Source organism: Pezoporus flaviventris, unplaced genomic scaffold, assembly GCF_033815535.1.
Source record: "Pezoporus flaviventris isolate CSIRO_AGI_PZ_B2104156 unplaced genomic scaffold, CSIRO_AGI_Pfla_v1 ptg000070l, whole genome shotgun sequence".
Classification (NCBI taxonomy): domain Eukaryota; kingdom Metazoa; phylum Chordata; class Aves; order Psittaciformes; family Psittacidae; genus Pezoporus; species Pezoporus flaviventris.
In genome coordinates this window covers 6,185,462-6,204,617 of record NW_026892618.1, presented here as the reverse complement: position 1 = coordinate 6,204,617, position 19,156 = coordinate 6,185,462, and the positions used below count along the sequence as shown (strand labels likewise).

At 42.2% G+C, this 19,156-nt stretch overlaps 2 protein-coding genes across 3 annotated transcripts in view; one reads left to right on the top strand and one right to left on the bottom strand.

The window, feature by feature from the left end:
* CNOT6L (CCR4-NOT transcription complex subunit 6 like) overlaps nt 1-387 on the bottom strand; it is a 31,997-nt gene extending 31,610 nt beyond the window's left edge. The window contains exon 1 of the mRNA XM_061472231.1: nt 264-387. The gene's annotated coding sequence lies outside the window, so the exon portion shown is untranslated. The remainder of the gene's footprint in view (nt 1-263) is intronic.
* A 2,159-nt stretch (nt 388-2,546) lies between these two features.
* On the top strand, nt 2,547-17,662 carry MRPL1 (mitochondrial ribosomal protein L1). 2 transcript variants are annotated; one of them, XM_061472211.1, is made up of 9 exons: nt 2,547-2,679; nt 2,866-2,977; nt 4,115-4,346; nt 5,431-5,514; nt 7,066-7,137; nt 7,376-7,487; nt 8,802-8,902; nt 14,717-14,798; nt 17,206-17,662. In XM_061472211.1, the coding sequence occupies exons 1-9, from the start codon at nt 2,646-2,648 to the stop codon at nt 17,376-17,378; spliced, it is 1,002 nt and encodes a 333-aa protein (XP_061328195.1). In that variant the 5' UTR covers nt 2,547-2,645; the 3' UTR covers nt 17,379-17,662. The 2 variants fall into 2 exon arrangements, with proteins under 2 accessions (XP_061328195.1, XP_061328194.1); XM_061472210.1 differs by having other exon boundaries at nt 4,103-4,346.
* Nucleotides 17,663-19,156: the final 1,494 nt, after the last annotated feature.

The window sequence follows — 19,156 nt, the reverse complement described above, 5'->3', positions numbered from 1 at the left end:
CAGCCTCCAGGGACCCCCGCTTACCTGCTCACGGGGAGAACCCTCCGGGTCGCCCCTCGCCGCGAATAAACCCGCAGCCCCCCCCGCCCCGGTACACACGGATCCGTGTCCGTGAGGGCTCAGAGCGGCGGCTGCGAGGCGGCCCAGGCCGCGGCGGCAACCCCGGGTGCTGGCCCCGGTGCTGGCGGGGCCCGACATGGCGGCGCGGGCCCGCTCCCCGCCCCCCCGCGCCCCGCCAGGCCCCGTCGGGCCGCGGCACTCACCTGCATCCGGCGCGGCGGGGCGGCGGGGCCGGCGGCGGCGGCAGGGCGGCGGCAGGGCGGCGGCGGGCAGCAACGACATGCAGGCGGCGGCCCGCCGGGAAGCGGGACCGGGCCGAGGACGGAGCCGCGGGGCCGGAGCTCGGGCTGCGCGGAGGGCGGATGAGACGGAGCAGGGGGCGGGCACGGGGAGGCGGGCGGCGGGGCGGTGGCGGGGCCGGCGGGTGGGCGGAGAAGCTCGGGTACACGGCGGGCCCTGTCAGCGCTCGCAGCCGGGCTCAACACCTGCCCGCGGCGGGGAAGGGAGCACCGCCGACCCGGGGGACACCGGCCTAGGTTGGGACGGCACCCCGGTTTTACCTAATGATTGTGGTAGCGGCAGCCAGGAGCCCTCTCCGGAGTGGGTGCCGAGGAAGTGGTGGTCCACAGGTGGGAGCCCCGTTCCTGGGAAATGCCTTTCAGTGCCCAGATTTCAGTTGTAGAGAGCCATGTGAGACAAGGGATGCTCTTCTAGGCAGCTGAAGCAAGGAGGCACAGGTAAATATCAGAAGTCTGTCTTCCCCCAGACACACCGAAATCCTTGTGGTGGCCGTTTCCATGTTCAATGAGGAGGAATGTGGGCCTACCGAGAGGGAGAAGTGGATTGAAGGCTAAAATAAAAGCATCAGTGAGGGGTGGAGAGGTCATGCAGATCTTTGCCTGTTGGCCTGTGGGGCAGCCCTGTGCTGGGGATATGAATAAATCACCAGTAAAGTGGAGGGTGATAGATCCAAGAGCCTTTTGATTCAAACTTGCTTTCTACTTCAGCTGCCTGGAGTCATGCTGGCCCGAAGAAGGTCGTTTATGCTGAGAGCAGGAAGTGCAGAAGGAGCGAGGGGCTTTGATAGGAAATGGGCTGCAGAGTGAGTGAGTAATCAGGAATGGGAGCCCAGCGAGGGGCTTTGATAGGAAATGGGCTGCAGAGTGAGTGAGTAATCAGGAATGGGAGCCCATATTTCCCTCCCAGGTCCAAAATCCATGACCCACATCAGGACTTTGTGTCTAACAAGTTGGAGGCTCACAACGGGATTAGCGAGTTGTGGAGGAAGGCCATGGAGGATGCAGGTTGCTACCTGATCACGGGTGCATATTAAACGGTCACGCAGCGAGTCTTGCATTACATGTGCCATCACTACAGGAAACACATACCTAACACCCAGCAGAAAAAAAACCCTTCCCCAAAACCCGTTCTGCCTTTGTGCTTTAAATAACACTTCTTCACTCCTCAGTGAGACTTTCTAACAGAGGAGTTGGGTTCTTTTTGCTCCTGTTACCCTCACACCTCTCCGTTTCGATCCGTTCCCAGGAAATTGAGTGTATAGTTACATTGGATGAACATACCAGTTTCATTACAACTTGTTTTACGTATGCTCATACATCTGATTGACGGTTAACTGTTCTAGTTTAAGCGGCTCCCTGCCGTATCAGGGAATGAGACATAACTGACAGCTACTGTCTCTTTGCAGCGCATGAAGTCCTTACAGAGGCAATGTGAATCATCCCTCACCACAAGAAAACACCTAGCATCATTGACAGTCAGATTTCTTAAAATATTTCCAAACAAACCAATGGATAAGGCGAGCCTGAGCTCAGAGTTTGGATCAGGAATGATCTGACTGAATTTAGAGGATATTCTTGGACACACATTTATCAGGTAGGGCAATGAAACCACTGGAGGTGGGATGTTTCTAGTCCAAGGCATGTCAGTGTGGCATAGAAAGATTTCCTTTAGTGAGTGTGCCTATAGCAAGAGGTGGGATTATAGTTTACAGCACCTATCTGAACATTTTAGGACTCAGTTAAACCAAGTCCTTCACACATAGGTGTGTGGATCAGGCAGGTCTTTTCCCATTTGCAAATGAACAAGAGTGATGTCAGGCAGAAAACCTCTCTCTTGAGTTTCCTGGGACTCACAGCAAAAAACGTTTAGGGGGAAGCAGCCAAGATGAACCCACACGGATGTTTATTTCAGATAGAAACATGCCAGTTTTTTAGGGAAGTGTCTCTGTCTCTCCCTCAGGAGAGGCTGCCCTGTTGGGCATCTCTGGGGCAGGCCGTGCCCACTGAACACCGTCTGAGCACAGACGTCTGCTGTGTTCAGCCCCAATTTGTACTGAGGCCGCCTTTGCGGCCGGTTAAGAACCGTGCTGGAGACTTTTAATCAGGCTCCCACACCTGGCATAGGGCACAAGCCGGAAAGGGGGATCGGCGGAACGGTGGGCCCCGGTGGTGGCGGACGGGGGGCGTCCTGCGGGTGACGCCGCAGGGACTTCCGGTTACCACTGGAAGCACTCGACCCCACCTCCGGGGGACGCTTTCCGCGTTGCACCACGGTGGCGGCGCAAGATGGCGGCGCACGCTGGCCGCTGCCTCTGTAGAGGTGAAGGGGCCTCGCGGTTTCTCTCCGCCGGGAAGGCGTGTCGGCTAGTGGCTCTTTTCTTGTTTTAGCCGGCGGGTTTCCCCTTGGCCGTGGTATAGGGCGGCTCTGAGGGATGGTGGGGTGTCAGGGCGGGAACTGTGAGGCGAGGGAGCCTTATCTGAGGTGGTGTTTGCTTTTCCCTCACAGTACTGGCGCCTCATCGCGGGTGGATCATCCCTGGGCTTGACCGGCGCCTCGCTGCCGCCTCTGCCATGGTGAGCGCCGCAGCGCCTGTCCGGCTCTACGCTGCGGCCGCGAAGTGAGTGTGTCTCCTTCTGTCCGAAGTGGCTGTTGTAGCCCTCGGGGGTCTTTAAGTGGTGGCTGGGGAACGTGTGTGGTTTCGGTGTCTGCAGCGTTGCTGTCACAGCCGAGCTGGCCTTGGTGGCATCCTGCAAGCTGCCAGCTCTTGAAGAGACAATCTGGAGAGAAGCGTTCTGAGCTATACTCGGAGGGAACGTTTTGTGTTACTCTTGTAATAATAAGTGTAACACTTTTACTTGATATTTTTGTTGTGTGCTTTTGGAGGGTACAGTTGAATTACAGCTCAAGGAGTAGTGACAGTACAAAAGCTGGTGTGCTTATGGAGCTGGCTTCAAATAGTTCCTCTTCTTGCTTTAAGTTGCCTTTTATTGTTTAATTTGTTGTCACTTTAACATTACAATATAAGTGGGAAAAAAAAAATTACCCCTGCGTACTGGAGAGTTAAGTGTGTTTGTATCCCAAGTGTTCTGAAGTGTTGGAGAGTCGTTCACCATAGTTACTAGAGGAATGGAGTAGCTGACTATTACTTTATTTTATTTTTTTTAACTTGATTTGGGAGCCCTTGAAAATAGGGAGAAGAATAAGGATTTGGGCTGTTGTTTGTTAACTCCATGCTAAATGATACAGGAAGGGGAGGAGAAACCTTTTCAAGAAAGTAGGGCTGCTGTCATCTACTATAATACTATGGAAACCCCTTCAGATGTGGCTTCTTCTCATTATCAAGAAGGTGGGTGGGAGTTGTTCAGTTCAGAAGCAGCTTGGGCACAGTGCCTGCTACCAGCTCATGTGAAAGCAAGACCTGTGAAAGCTGGTGTGTTTATCTTCAACTGGTTTTGCTCTCATACAGCAAGAAGTCCTTAATTTGGTTTGGTGCTGCACAAGTGTGGCGGTGTTGTTTGAGAAGCTTAATTGCTTTCAGAGCTTTTGGTTTCTGAGGGTTTGATTTCTGTCTTGACATCTGAGACAAGTAATTGGGATGAGTTTAGGGATCCTGTTCATCTTTGTGTGGGACCTCATTAACTAATTGTTACTTAATAAGTGACATATAGCAATATATACTTTTTTCTCAAGGAATACGTGCCAAACCCATCAGTTGATGATCTAACAATATTTTTTGTCTCAGACCTGCAAACAGAAGCTCACAAAAGACCAAGAAGGAAGAGACAAAAAAGAAGCAAGTACCCAGGAGGCGGCCACTGATGACTAAGCCTGTGGATGATGTCTACTTGACGTGGCATTATGAGCGCCCATCCTATGAAGTGGAAAAGGCTGTGGGGATGCTAAAGAAATTTCAGGAACTGGACTTCACTTACCCCAAACAGTTTGTCTATATTAATGTGTTCCTAGATATGGCACTACCGAAGAAGGTACGTTGGAAGTGTTAACAAATGTTGATACTTTTATTTTATAAACATGGGAAGTGTGCATAAGTCCATAAGTGCAGAGCAGATGCTGCAGTTGTTCTTGGCTGCCTCTTGCAGTTACTCTGATTGTCAGAATAATGGTGGCTTTTACGGCTGGCTTTGTGCCTTTATACATGTATAATTGTCTAACATTCCTCATGCTTCTGAGGTGAAGATAGCACCACTGGGGGTTTTGAAAACAGGCTGTTAATGTGACTGAAATCCATTTATGGACAGAACTGATCAAACTAAGGTTTATATCTCTTCAGGCTTTCTGCTTAAAGATGTGTTCCCAAAATCATGTATGTGTTTTGTTCTGGGATGATTGTTACTGATTGTCCTTACTATTGTAAAGACAAGCTTCTTCCTGTTTCTGTCTGTCACCTTGTTTTGATTTTTTTTAAAAAATAATGTTCCTTGAAAATACGCGATCACTTGTTTGCCTATGACCTGTCTGACTTCGAAGTTGTCAAGCACTCTTCAGTCTTTCCCTAAATCCTCTGCTTCCCTGATAAGTAGAAAATGGGCCACTTGAGAGTTGGTTTCTTCACATGTGTAATTAAACATCTCTTTGATATACCAGGAGTCCCTTTGAGCTAGAAAATAAGTTCATGCTTAACAAAATGCAGAGCTCTTGCGCCTGCTTTCAGGGGCCATGTGATGTTCTTATGGCTCTGTGACAGACACATGAGGTTTGTGTTGTCTGTTGCATGAGAATAGGCATTTAATAAGGTGCAACTACAGCACCTCAATGTTTGTTATTCACTGCACCAAAGCCTGGTAGCAATCCTGCCCTGGAGTCACTGACCCCAGCAAGCTCCAGCATAATTAATTCATGTCACTTGTGTTTAGTCTTGAGAATATACTGGACATAAAAAAGCAGTCAAGTCTTGCACCTTGTGCTTGTTTGATATGACCTCTATGCAAGGAGATTGTGGGTAAGTTTGCTGTTTAGGGGACCAACTCCATGCAGTTGTGTGACTTGCCCTTAAGTCATGGTTATTACTATTTTTTTTTAATTTGTTTTAATATTTTTCTTTCTTATTAGAAAAAAGTGGAACCATTTACAAGCACTGTTCTTCTTCCATATCGCTTTTCAGATCAAACGAATAAGGTCTTGGTTTTCACAGAGGTGGGTAAGACTGAATTACTTGCTTTATATTCTTTCTGTATCTAGCATGCTTTTTCAGCACAACAAGTACTATGCCTTTTGTCAAGAAGACTCTGTGGACGCTTTACACAATTCTTAAGTCTGTCTAGGATTCGTCTTCAGCAGCATCTTAATGTATTAATAAGCACCTTAAAGGATTTTCTTCATCTTGATAGGTTTAAGTATACATAGATGATTCTAGCAGTGCACTTTGGAAGTAAACATCTGCATAGATGTGACTAAGGAAGAGACAATTAAAGATCATTTACAGAGTAGAACCTTTGTGACCTTTTTATAATACAGGCAAATGGTTTAGCGTAGCAGCTATGTCCAACCATCCTGTTCTAAGCCTTAGTAGGCAGTGTGGATTAGAAGTAGGTATTATTCAGGCATATACACTTAACAGGATGTGTTTAGGGGAGAAGGGGAAAGTAACTCCTCTTCATAAACCCTAAACAATTTAGCATCCCTTTGCCCTGAACCCTTTTTCTGCTCTCCTAGGAGTTCACTAATGTGAAATGGTGTGGAGAGCAGCTGCAGCATTTGCACGAGACCAGTTTCAGCCTCTGCTGCTGTTATTTGCCAGTTAATAATTCTAACAGAATAGACCTGCACACATCTGTATAAAACTTTGCTAGAGAACTGGCACAGATTTAGCTGACTACCCTTTAGGCTTCAGTTTTGTAAAACTGTGTAACTGAGCTACAAGTGGAGAATCCTCCTACAGAATGGATTCAAGTAGAGAAGACCGAAGCATGCCAGGTTCTTTGGTGCTGTATCACAACCTTTGCTCTTCACCCAAATTCATATGGGGTAAGAGATGCCATGCTGTGTGAAGGCGTATGTGCAGAAAAAGGTTGAGCAACAGAAACACACTGCTTTGGGATGGAAGTATGGAGCTTTTCAGTTTATTCATGTAAGGAAAACTTGATTCTGGCTTTGCATCGCGTAAATCTGCTTGTATCAAAAGCTTGAGCCAAAGTTTTTACAAAACTGATGCTTTTTCCCACATTTCAGACTATTAAAAGCAAAACCTTGTAGAGGACAGAGAAGATTAACTTCTAAGTGCTCTTTGAAGCCTAAGTGTAACAGCGCCTTTAGGAGCTGGAAAGCATTACTTTACAGTGGGTTTTAGTAGTATGTTTTGAGCTTTTCTTTAAGCTTAGAGTAAGATGTTGGGTCCATCCGGTCAATGGTTCATTGTCATTTCCAAGGGATGGAGGTGGGAGAGAAAGGGCTTTTGATAGAGCACCTCAGCAAATGGAATGGGCTTTTCTCCACTACAAGCTGAATAAAGGCTTGTCTTCTATTCTTACTGGGATGTGGAGTAGAGTTGTTTTGCTGTTATGTTAAATCACCAGCATTAGATATTTTTGGTCCCTGATTGCCTCAAATCATCCTTCTTAGCCTGTAAATAGCCTGGTTTTATACCCAGTTGTTCAAGATAAATCACCTGTTCAGTGCTGTTGATATGGACTAGTTGGTAGTACAGATGTTATTGATTTTTTTTTAAATTTTTTTTTCTCTCGACAGAATGAGCAAGAAGCAGAAGTAGCTCGAGCAAATGGAGCTGCTGTTGTGGGAGGAGTTGAATTAATCAAATGGGTATTTTTTTACTTTTTTTTTGTTTGTTTTTTATGATTTATATAAATATTCTAACTTAAACAGTGGTTGAGCAGGGGAGGGAATAAGGAACCTCGTGTCCAATGAACTCTGGCTTGAAGTTAGCAGCCAGTAAGAAGAGTGAGAGATGGGTTTCTATGCTTGGATATGCTTGTAGGTCAGCTTGTGTACTGAGGTAATTTATTGTGTTCCTAAATGTATTTAGTTGTTTTTATTGTAGATTTTGGAAGATGAAATCCAAGTGGACTCTTACATAGCTGTTCCTGAAATAATACCTAAGCTAATACCATTAAGGAGCAAACTCAGACGGAAATACCCAAATACAACAAAAAGTAAGAAGCAGTTTGCTCTTACAAATCTCAAATACTGAACAAGATACCACTCTAGAGGTGACCCCAGAACTTTTTTATGCTTATGTGTAATTAACATTGAGTGTTAGACTGTATGTGACTGAAATACTTGTTTTAGGTAAGAGCAGTTTTAGGAATTTAGAACTGTGTTTTTCTCCCACAGCAGGCACATGTGGGTTTAGAGTCAAGGTAGGTTTGCCTACTAATTGCCTCTATACCTGTTAATCCTGAGGAACCTTAATAGTATTATAAAAATACTCAGGAAGGCCGAAACAGTTTGCAAAACAGTACTCACTGAGGTAGTTGTGTTGTTGAACTGTTGTGCAATTGTTTGAATCCCAGTTTCATGACTGCTACTGCTCCTTCTGTCCTTTGCTACTCAACAATGGAGTTACTTAAGCTTTAGTATTTTCAGATACAGAGAAAATTAAAAATGTGTGTTTGTCAAACATAGAGCTATGTGAAGCACTGAGTCTTTAACCCTGCCCCATCTGTCTTCATGTTTTCAAAGTGCAGGCAGTGTTTTTAGGCTCCTAAACGTTTGAGACAAACCGATTAACCTGTCCGAAACATTGCAACAGAGAATACTCCAGCTATTTCTTGAAACAAATGAAAGTTACATTATGCCATTATTGTGCAATTTATATGGATTGTAGCTTATCCAAGGCCAGTTTGACTTGGAGCCATCAAAAGATGTATGGGAGAGGAAATGCTGGTATTAGAAGCAATGGAGTGATGGTATAAATCTGTCACATGAGCCTTGGCAGCTGTGATAAGAAACAGCTCTCTTGACTTGTGGGAATAGCTGGATTGGGCCAGTGTGTTCCGTGTTGTGTTTAACCTTGCTGTTATGCACTTGTAGACTTTGTTTTCAAGGAAGACTTGGTGTGTATTCTAAACCTAACTCTAGGTTTTGGTCTTTCAAGCCGGTTTAATAGTGTTAGGTAATAGAGCTTTGTTTTATATATGCACAAACAGGTTCTGTATTTTAAGTGAAACCTTTGTTGTGTTTCCTACTCTATTAGCTCTTCATATCCGCTGATGAAGGAGGAAGGAGGGAAGATAGAAATGATTTAGATAGTGGGTGTGAGGGCATTGTTGTTCATAAAACTACGTTTTTATTAGGTTTAACTGCCTTAATGGAAAGATTTCTCTTTTGACCAATATCACACTTAGCCAAAATGCTAATTTTGGCTAATGCTAATATGCATTTCTGAAAAATGCTAATTTCTCAGAATTTCTCTAATAAGCATTTCTCAGACAACATTTTTGCCTTTTTTTTTTTTTTTTAATTAGATTCCCTGGGCCGTGATATTCCCAAAATGCTGCAACTCTACAGAGATGGTCTTGAGTACACAGTACAAGACGAGTGTGTAATCAAGACAAGAATAGCAAGAGTAAGTTGTGTATAGAGTGCTTAAGTTTATTCTACTGAGCAGAGCTGAAGTTAGCATTAAAAGAGGAGAAAAAAAATGTTTTTAATCTTTGTGTTCTTAAGATTTCTAAGTATGTTCTGACCTGTGATGTAAATGGAACTTGTAGGCTTCGTGTCATGGCTTCAGCTGATGTCAGCCCTCTCTGTTGTTGATGTGTGGTCACAGAAGATGGCTCAGCTAAAACTGAGAACAAAGCAAACCTGATACTAAGAAGTTAAGGATGCCAGGAATGGGATCTGTATTTGCCACTGTATTGTGGCAAGAAGTTGTAATAATGAACAAAATAGAATTAAAAAGGTACTCTTCCTAGTAATCTCCTTGTGAATTGACATCTTAACACAGGCTTTCCTTTCCTCTTTCCCTCCTCAGCAGACTTCTGTGAGCAAAATAAAGCTTATTCAATATTCTTTTAAGTAAATAAACTATGGGTTGTAAGTACATGGTCAATATGTACAGGTGGATCAAAAAGTGTTTGCTTTAACTTAATAATTAAAGACTCATTTATTTTTTATAAGTTTAGATCTGGACTGGAGCAAAAAGCAAGAACTGTTTGCTTTACACCTGGAATATAAAACTAATTTGTACTTTGCTGTCATGGAAGAAATTGAGTTATATAAGAACATATTTTCTGGTGGGGTTTTTTTTCATTTCTTTTCCCTGATCCAAACTGTGTCTTGTCTTCATTCTGTTTTGTCTGTTTGTAATCCTGCCTGATTAAATTTTAGTTTTCCTTTAACTGATAACTGGTACGGAAAGAAAGTGTACAAGATAAGTAACCAATGAAGCTTTATCTGGCGAAGTTAGCGATAAGCAAGTTTATTAATTCTGGGTAGCCGCTCCAAGTTGTGCATGTGAATTTCAAGGGCTTTCTTGTCTATATGATGGTAAAAACTAAGGGATATGGGACTATTCTGCTACAGTGTGTTACATGTTTCACTTTGATACAGGTGGGGGTATCTTTAACTATTTAGTCAGTAAGTTTAATTGACAGTGGGAAATGCCTTGAATCCATAGGTCAGTTGTGGTTTGTAGTATTGTGACTGTATTCTTCAGGTTTTCCTTTGGACTGCTTAAACTTCGGTCACTTTCTACTGTAGGTCAACCTAAAAATACCCCTGCAAATTAAACTTACTGTGAAGTTTCTTCTTGTATAGTAAAGAATAAAAACCAGGTTTTGGATAAAGGTGGATGAAAAGCGCTGATGTATTGACAGTGTTCAGTGCAATTGCAGTTGGTTCTGCTTTGTGTGGTGTCCTGCAGCTGTGGCTTGAGTTTCTGAAGTTCAGACCATGTCTTGTTAGCGATGTAAGATCTTGGTGTTATATTACCTTGGGTTCTGTGTCTGGGCAGCACAGTTCCTGTGGCACTCCAGAAGGTTTGGTGCAGCCACAGATGTCATTGTGCAAGTAAACAAGAGGACCTCATGAATGAACTCTTCATTTTGGATCAGAATTAGTGTGGTGAGTGTTTACTCACACAGAGTTCTTATGTGCTACGTTCAAGTCGCCTGTGTGACAGAGGTGACTCCAGCACTGCACACGCAGTGTGACTTGCTCTGTCACACTTTCATGTGTTGTGTACAGGGGCATTACGTGGTGGTTATGGCTTGTGTAAGAAGTCTCCACACTCTCTAGCTACTACTCTTAACTGACCTAGTTTCCCTACTGTTTGCACAGCAGCGCTGGAAGGAAATGGAGTGCAGGCAAGGCTCTGGGAGGCTGAGAGAGCCTTGAGTGTTATGCATATCAGCTCACCACTAAATCAAGAGCCTTTAAAATTTAAATCTCATCAGTGAGGAAAACAATAATTTGTGAATTACACAGAAGTGTGAAGATCTATTGCTGTATTCCAAACAGTAGTGTAGATGTGTCTGGGAGTCTGCCAACCTGGCATTACTCAAAGAGATGGTTTCCCTGTAGTGCTGCTGTCTTATGTTGCCTGTTAGTTCAGTTTTGGCCAGTGGCTTGATGTAATGCTGCATTCCCACAGAAGTCAGCAGCCTCAGTGGTGTTGTCGTAGTTGTAATTGCGATGTCTTTGAAAAGCTCAGTTAAATTTAATTAGTAGATCTGAAGTTGAGAAGCTGAGAATGTAAAAATCTTACTCTAAGATGTGGAGCTTAATGCAGACGGGAGACAAACGAGAACACTTGGGATATCTCCTTCAGATTGAAGCTATCTGCAGAGGGCGTTTTTCTAGGGTTTTGACATAAGCCTTGAGTCTAGACAGGGTGCTGTTGTTCATTAAAAAATTTTGTTTGGAACTTTGGAGTCATCTTGAGAAAAATCAGAGTCCAAATGTGACACCAGGAAGGAATTCCAGCATGTCTTCCTATCTGCAGAGAGTTGCCTATGAAGTGGTTTTCTTGTGGAACAGAGTAAGATGGTTTCAGGAGGTGAAACCTTAAGGTTTGTTCTTAAAGATGCCCTTTCTGGAAAGGGACATGTATACAGGGGCACTGTTTTTATTCACGGGGTTAAAAGTATGAAGGGATGTGTACTGAACCAGAGAGATCTCAAACTTGGTGCACAGAATGTGCAGGTGGATGGAAGTAAGAGTTAAGGCAGGAAACAGAAGGGTCAGTTTGCACTGGAAGTAGCATCTGCCTCCTGGCTGTTTGTGGGATTGAAGGCCCCAAGTGCTAGTGTCTCTTCAAAGAGACAAGACACATGGATTCTTAGCTCTGAACTCCTTAAAGGTGCGGGGAAAAGCAGACCCACAGTTGAGGAAGAGCTGTTAAGTCTTGCCATTACAGATGCTTAAGAACTGAAATATATGTATTGGGGGATGAAGGGAATAACACAAAAAGCATAGTTGTCTTTTGGTACATATTTGAGCTGTTCTTTATTTGAAGCACCACATGGAAAAGCTTGCCTGCCAGCAGTGTTATTTCCAACAGTTGACAAGTCCAGGATGAGAGAGAGATTCAGCCATAAGTTATGCATGTTGGAGTTAAAGGTGTTTGTTGTGGTGTAGATGAGTTAGCCTCATCCTTTATAGCCTTTGCATCTGCAGGACTCGCTCTTTTTGGAGGGAGGTTGTTTGAGCTCTTGAACTGGGTTCCTTTCTCTGTTTTGTGTGATGTGTGTGCTCATGCTGCTTCTGCCGTGTAGAACAGCTTTGCTTTGTCTGCTTGTGGGTGTTCTTACTGGCTAATTTCTGGCTTTATTTTCCTGCCCTCTGATTCTTGAAGCATGGAGTTAAACTGCTGACAGTAATCTTGTTTGGCAGAGCATTAATCATTTTGTGTTCATAATTTCTCATATTCTGTCAAGTGTTTCTGCCCTGCCATGACTGCCATTCCCTATATGTGTGTTATACAGGAACTGCCTGGTGGTTAAGTCTGCAGTACCGATTTAGTGCTCTGAATGATCTTTCGATGCGGTTCCCTAAATACAGTTCAGAAAAGCATTTCTCTGTGGTTAAAGCTAGTGTTTTAATAGCAGGACATTTTTTTTATTTGTGTATTTAGCCAGCAAATAGCTGAGTGGCTCTTCTGTGTATTCACTTGCAGTCTTCTGAAGATCCCCTAGAAATTTAGAAGTGTTGAGACTTGATGAATCAGTTTTAAGTGGTCTGTTCTGGGGAAACTTGTGCAGTGCTCAGTATTAAGAGGCAATTTCCTTCTAGGCAGCAGAGTTAGTGGGACACCCCTCTCAAGACAAATATTTTATGTTCCTTTTTAAAACAAAAAAGGAACAAATAGCTTTGCACCTTTTTACAGCACCTTATGCTGCTCTAGAGGGATGTGTTCTAGACTTGAAATGGTAAGATAGGTAACAGTTTCTGTGTTCTGATTATAGTATATGCTGTCATTTTCTAAGGCACTTTGTGATTAGGTTGCATTTATACAAAGTGGACTAGAAACTAAGTGATAGTTGCTCCCTCTGCAGGCATGGTTATTCTTCAGGGAAGCTCAGGACTCAAGTTCTTATTTATATATTTCAGATACTGTCTTGTATTGGTTGCTGCAGTCGATCTGAACAGAGTAGCTCGCAGAGCCCTGAAGATCTGGTCCAGAGTAGTTGGTGTCAGGTTGCTGAAGGCTTGAATTCAACTCAGTATCTAAGTGCTGATACACAGTGACTCTGTATACACAGGGATTTACTGTGGAATACTTATTTGGAAGCTGAAATATTTACTTGGATGTGGAAGCTATTTTGAAATGCTGGGAAACCTCTGAGCATTACCTGCTTTCATTATGGAGCTGTTGGCATCTCAAGTAAATGATGGTTTGTGTTCTCTTGAGATGTGCCATGTTTTCTGACTGAATGCAAGTCACTTTGTCCTATTTTCCTGTCTTAACAAATACAGAATATAAATTAATATCTTAATATTTTGAAATGGGTCGGTCTTGTCTTGTAATGTATGATATTTCTAAATCTTTATTAGGAGTTGTAATTTCAGAGCAACTTGCAAATTCTGTCTCTTCTGAATGCTTCTAGACTTGGTTATGGATGAGGAATGTCTACTAGCTCACTGAAATTGTATAATTGAAGTGTTAGATTGGAAGAAAACACTATTCAAACCTTAATTTGAAATAAAGTTTCTAATTAGCAATTGCCAGTTACTTGTTTTGTTTAAATGGCTTCTTTATTTTTAATTCAGTACAGCATGGTGAGTCTGTCACACAGTGAAATGCTCAGCATTAACATGTCTGCTTAATTTATGGGTGATTAAGCACTTTGCAATCAGTGTAACAATGATAAAGACAAATGTCTTCTGGCATGTGTAGCAGAGGAACTGCATTTGGGTTGTAAGTCTGCTGGCAGAGCATAAAGAGATATTAATGGACCAGATCTGTAGGAGAGTAGTCGAGTATGACAGCGTTTCTATTGCAATGTACTGCGCACATTTACAGATGAGATACTAATAAAATCTGCTTATATTACATGGGGAGGTGGCAGAGAGGAAGAGAGAGCACCAATTATACTATATGCTCCCCTGAAATAGAGTTAATTCTGTGAGAAAAATGCTATTTTTAATTCCATAGCTGGAACTTGTAGAAAAAGAACTCGATTTTTCATCCAGGTAAAGATATGTGGATAATATGGGTGAGACCAGACAGCAAATTAAATCAAGCATAGCAGGGCATTATGGCAGCAGAACATTAAGTCTGAGAAATACATGTTAAGCTGTCCAGGACCTGAGAGACAGGTGAGCCCTGGCTTTGATTCAGGTTGGCATCTGTCTTGATCATGAGTTATATGTTCTTGAGGAGAGTCCAGATGAGATGAACAGCAGTCATGGTTTAAGGGGATTGGTATTTGAGGGAAGATGAAGGTATTAATTTTTTGGCAACTGTGTTGGTTCACTTTATAAGTTTTAAATGATTCATTTGGTTCTCTTTTCAATGCCTTCAATTTTAGATGCCTTTTTTTTTTGTTTGTTTAGTTGATCTGTTTTGTGGTCTTTGACAGCTCTTTATTGAAGCTTCTTTCCTCAAATTCTTTAGTAAGCTTTTTGCAAAAACACTTGTATACATACTTCTTTTTTTTTTTTAAAGACTTTTCACCTCTTTAAGGCTACCTGTTGTTAGAGAGCTGTGGGGATTTAATGTCATAAGTAGAATTATGGAAAGTTATGATAAGCGTATAACCATGTATAAAATACTTTTTTCTGTGAGTCATTTGGATAAGGCTTTTAATGGGATTTCTAACTCCTTAATGGCACACTTATTCAACAAAAGTTGAATAAATATATACCCAGTGTTTTCAGATTTATTAATCTAGGGTATAAGTATCATCATGGCTAACTTTGCATTACCCTTTTTCAGCTGGATATGCCTACTGAGCAGATAATTGCGAATCTAAAAACAGTTATCAATGATATCTGCACATTCAAGCCATTGGCTTATGGTAAGTAGCTGTTCTTCTAATGACATAGTTGAAGTTAGAGCATATACAACGAAGAAGTTACTGTTCTTTACTGGGTTGTCATTAAATGACCTTGCTGCTTTGTCTGCCTTGGGATAGGAAGAACTGAATTGTGAACTGTAATCACACCGCAGCACTGTGTAAGTGCCTTTGTAAGGCAAGCAGTGCGATGATGTAAAAAACTAAGTTTGCAGGCTTGATGCTTAAGTAGATGAAAACCACACAAGGAAATCCTGAGGAGACATGGAGGTATTCAGCATCTGTTGTGCGCTGGTTGACCCTGTTGTGGCTCAACACAAAGAATCCGAACTCAAAATCCACCTGCAGATGCCATGTTAAAACTTGTGCATCAGTTAATATCTATCTGCCTTGCTTGAAGTTGTATCGCAATTTATATTTTTTTATTTATTACAAAGATACTTTTACATTTCTGTTGGGAAAGCTGTTGGGAAAGCAAAAGGAGGAGGTTACAAAGGAATGAAAGGTGTGAATTCTGTGTGTTGTTCTTTGGCTGTGCTCACTATTCTGAGCAAAAAATGTGAACAATTAATACACTGTCTGCTTTTTGTCATAATGAAGTAAACTTTAAATGTCATCTGTTTAGCTGGAGTGGAAATGGAGATTTATGACCACAATTTTGTGGAAGAATAGCCTTGTTTAGGCTAAGAAAACAACTTTTTATCTTAATATTGAATTACTGTCTGCAAAAAACAATCATGCATCTCCTCCAGTGATGCTGTTAATAGTAACTACTGCACAGAGAGAACAGACCACAAAAGCCAAGTACATGTGCCTTCAGAAGCATTTCAGCCCAAATATAAAAAATAAGGGGGTGGTTGACATGAAATACAAGAAACCAGAAGCAGAAAGTGGTGTTATTTCTGTCCTTACAGAGTTTATATGTGAGCTACACCACCCTAGTTAAGTAAGGATAAGATCTTCTGTTTTTAGTAGCATTTCTACTGATTTTGCAGTATGAAGCTTTATTCTTGTGGCGGGACTCTTACGGGCTTGATTTAAAATACTTGCTGTTTATAGGAAGCAGACATGGTAATTAACACATCTTTGCAGCAATGGAGTCTAGATGTGCTTGCTAACTATCGATTGCTTAGATCAGCTAGTTTTAGATATTTGTTCTTCAGTTTCTTTCAGGCTTTCCATATGTGATATGTAGTTATCACTAATATGGCATTCCCCTGCGAGTCACTTGATCTAATGGAAGACTGAAAATACCACCAGGCAAATGTTCTCAGAATATAATGTAGATCTGTTTAATCCCCCATCAGGAAACCTGACTAATTCCATAGTTTTTCTTGTCAGGAGGTTTCTCTCAGCATCTCATGGAAGGATCCTGAATTAGGAATGGTTTCTTTTGTGCTCTTAGTCATGGAGGAATATTTGGGTGATCAACAAACTTCCCCCCATATCTTGCCAATCAGTACCAATCCTCAAAGTTGAGTTTGTAAGCTGAAATTTTAAACTAACAAGTGTGTGTCCCTTTAACATAGTAGAATAGACCAAACTGTTCTAACTTACTAATACATAGAGAGAAAGCAATGTTCGCCTCACAGGGGAGGGAACATCATGGGACTTATAACAACTAAGGAGACAGTAAGTCTAAGGATGCTGGCCTTCAAGATAGCAGAGTGGCACGCAGCGTGGAGTGAGACTGGCACAGAACAGAAGCAAGGACATCCAACTGCTAACTCAGCACTAGGACCTTGCAAACATGCGCAAACACTGAGGTCATTCAGTAAACACAGTGAGGAAGACTACTGGTGACCGCCAGAGACCCCCACTCAACAAGAAAACACATGTGTAATTAGGATGCAAATATTATAACTAGTTCCTGAAATAGCTGTAAATATGCATGAGTATGCTAAATACACGGCTGCTTTGGCAAAGTAATGGGCCTGCTCACCTTTGCAAAACAATTTGCGTATGTGCCCAGCACTGCAATAAAGAATGCTGCTTCCTAAAACTCCAAATCGAGTCTTAGAGAGTTTCTTCAAACTACTTTTACAGTAACAAGTTCACTTATGTCATGTGTTGGAAGAGTGTGTGTGTGAAGCTTTAACTGTATTTTTTTAAGGAGGAGTGTGTGTGTGTGAAACTTTAATTGTATTTTTCTAAGGCTTGGGAGCACTTTGCTGATGAGGTACTGAAGGAATCATCAAATTACACCTTTTAAAGCACCAGAGTATAGATTGCATTGTGATCCCAGTCTGCTGGGATGGATGTTAAACTTGGAGCTGAACGGATGTGTGTACTTCTATAGTTCTGGTTCTGCTCATGTGCTTGACACAGTGTGCGTTCTAAGATAAATCAGCCTGGAGACATGTAAAGTGGTGTGTAAAGTGTGACCGAGTTGGTGGTCTTTGTTTTCTAGGTCCTTTTGTGCAGAGGTTGGTGATTAGATCTTCCACCAGTGAAGGTTTGCTATTGTACCTTGATGGCCTTCTACCTCAGGTGGAGAAAGCAGAAGAAAAAGTAGAAGAAAAAGTAGAAGAAGATGCAGAAGGTGATGAAGAAAAACATGTCCCGGAATCTGCTAGTACCTGATGTTTTTCCTTGCAGATCTGATGGTCAAGCTTGGAAAGCAGAGGGTGTGATTGAAATCATAATTTATGAAAAGAAAAAAATAAACTTAACTTGAGAATTCCACTTGTAAATTCTGTGTAACAAGAAACATTGTCATAAACAGGAGTCTGTTGTCAAGACTGAAGACATTTAAATTCTTTTTGTTGGTAGCTGAAAGCTGCCAAGTTTGTGTATTGTGGTTTTGTTTTTTTTTCTTTGCAGGTAACAGTTTTTACTTTAATAAAAGTATTTCTGTAACTTCCGAAGTATTGCTGCTGATTTCCACACTTGCAGCCAAAATGTACCATGCTTTTGTCTTGACTAGGTCCCCCACAGAGCAACTGGTGCAGTTACTGGTGGTAAGCTGCTGTCTAACTTGCCAGTGAAGGAAACTAGGTTTTATTTGCCGTTCCAGCTTTCTGCCAAGTCAAACATGATGTTTCTTTTGAGTTTTTGGTGGGAGTAATGTCTGCATGATGCTCGTGATGTCTCATTTTGTTTTCTTTTGATCTGCATATGTAGATACTGGAAGGGTATACAGAGGATTACTGCTCTGCTGCTTTGAGCCACTGAATGCAGGTTAGTCTTTGTGACAACTTGTAATAGGTAAGGTTTTTCTAAGGAAAAATTAAACGTGTTCTATGGGAGGAGTGATCATGCACCTGGTCTGTGTTACCTTAGTCATCTCCAAGGTGCACTAGGTTCTTGGTCACCTTTGGTTAGCAACTTGCTTAAATTTGTTCCTTTAACTCATAGTAGCTATGCATAGCACTATGATACGGCAGAAAATCTTGATGAAGACTCTTGGTTAAAATGGAGGTCTCGGCAATAGCACAGTTTGATATAAGTAGAAGATTCCCAATAAATGAGTTTAATACTTGCTGGGGTTTGAGCTTTTAAACACATCAGAAAGATCAACTTGGTTCCATTTTTGTTCTTTTGGGCTGGTTGCTTTGGCACAAACATGAAAACGAAACCACCAACCCTTTTTCTGCAACAACCAGTCTTGAGTGTGCTTGAAATGTAACCTTACTGTTCTACGGTAGTCGCTGCGCCTTATTTTGCTTACCTGGATTTTCTCCAGCATACTTCTTAAATAGAAACTGGAGAGCAGCATAAATAACCATGATTCTTTCAACTGGTTGTTTAAAAATACGCGACTTAAGCTTTGCTGAGCTTTGCTGAATATCTTTCCCTGTTTTTTCCTATTGTTTCCAGCAGGTGGCATTCGTGTTCCCTTCTGGAGAGGTATTAGGAAAAGTGTCTCAATTGGATTGTTTTTTGGGGGGACTTTCTTGCTAAACATGCTAGTAAAGCTGCGCCCTAAAATGTAAGATGCTTCCAGAAGGGTTGGCTGTTTCCAAAAGGGCTGAGCTTGTCTAGTTTTGAAAGGGTCGCTTGTGTTTGCAGATTTTTATCATGCCTGTTATAGGAGGGGAGGCTCATTTTTCAAAGAGGTTACTCATAGTTGCATAAAAATTCTTGTATCATCTGAAGCATGTGGCTGCTGTTAGGGTGCTTGGCAGGTTGCTGTTAGGCCACACTGCTGTGTTTTTTTATTACGGGGCTTCTTTGCTCAGAGTTTAATCAGAAAACTCTTAGTGGTAAAGGAAGGCTTCACACTGACCTCAGTTGACTTACTAGGTAGTATGTGGGAAAAGTAATGCCAGAACACTTCAATAGCCATCCAAACCTTATTTTTTTTACTATGGGCTGTACTTACGTGCCCAGTGGAAAGAAGAAAACTAGATCTGTTGCTT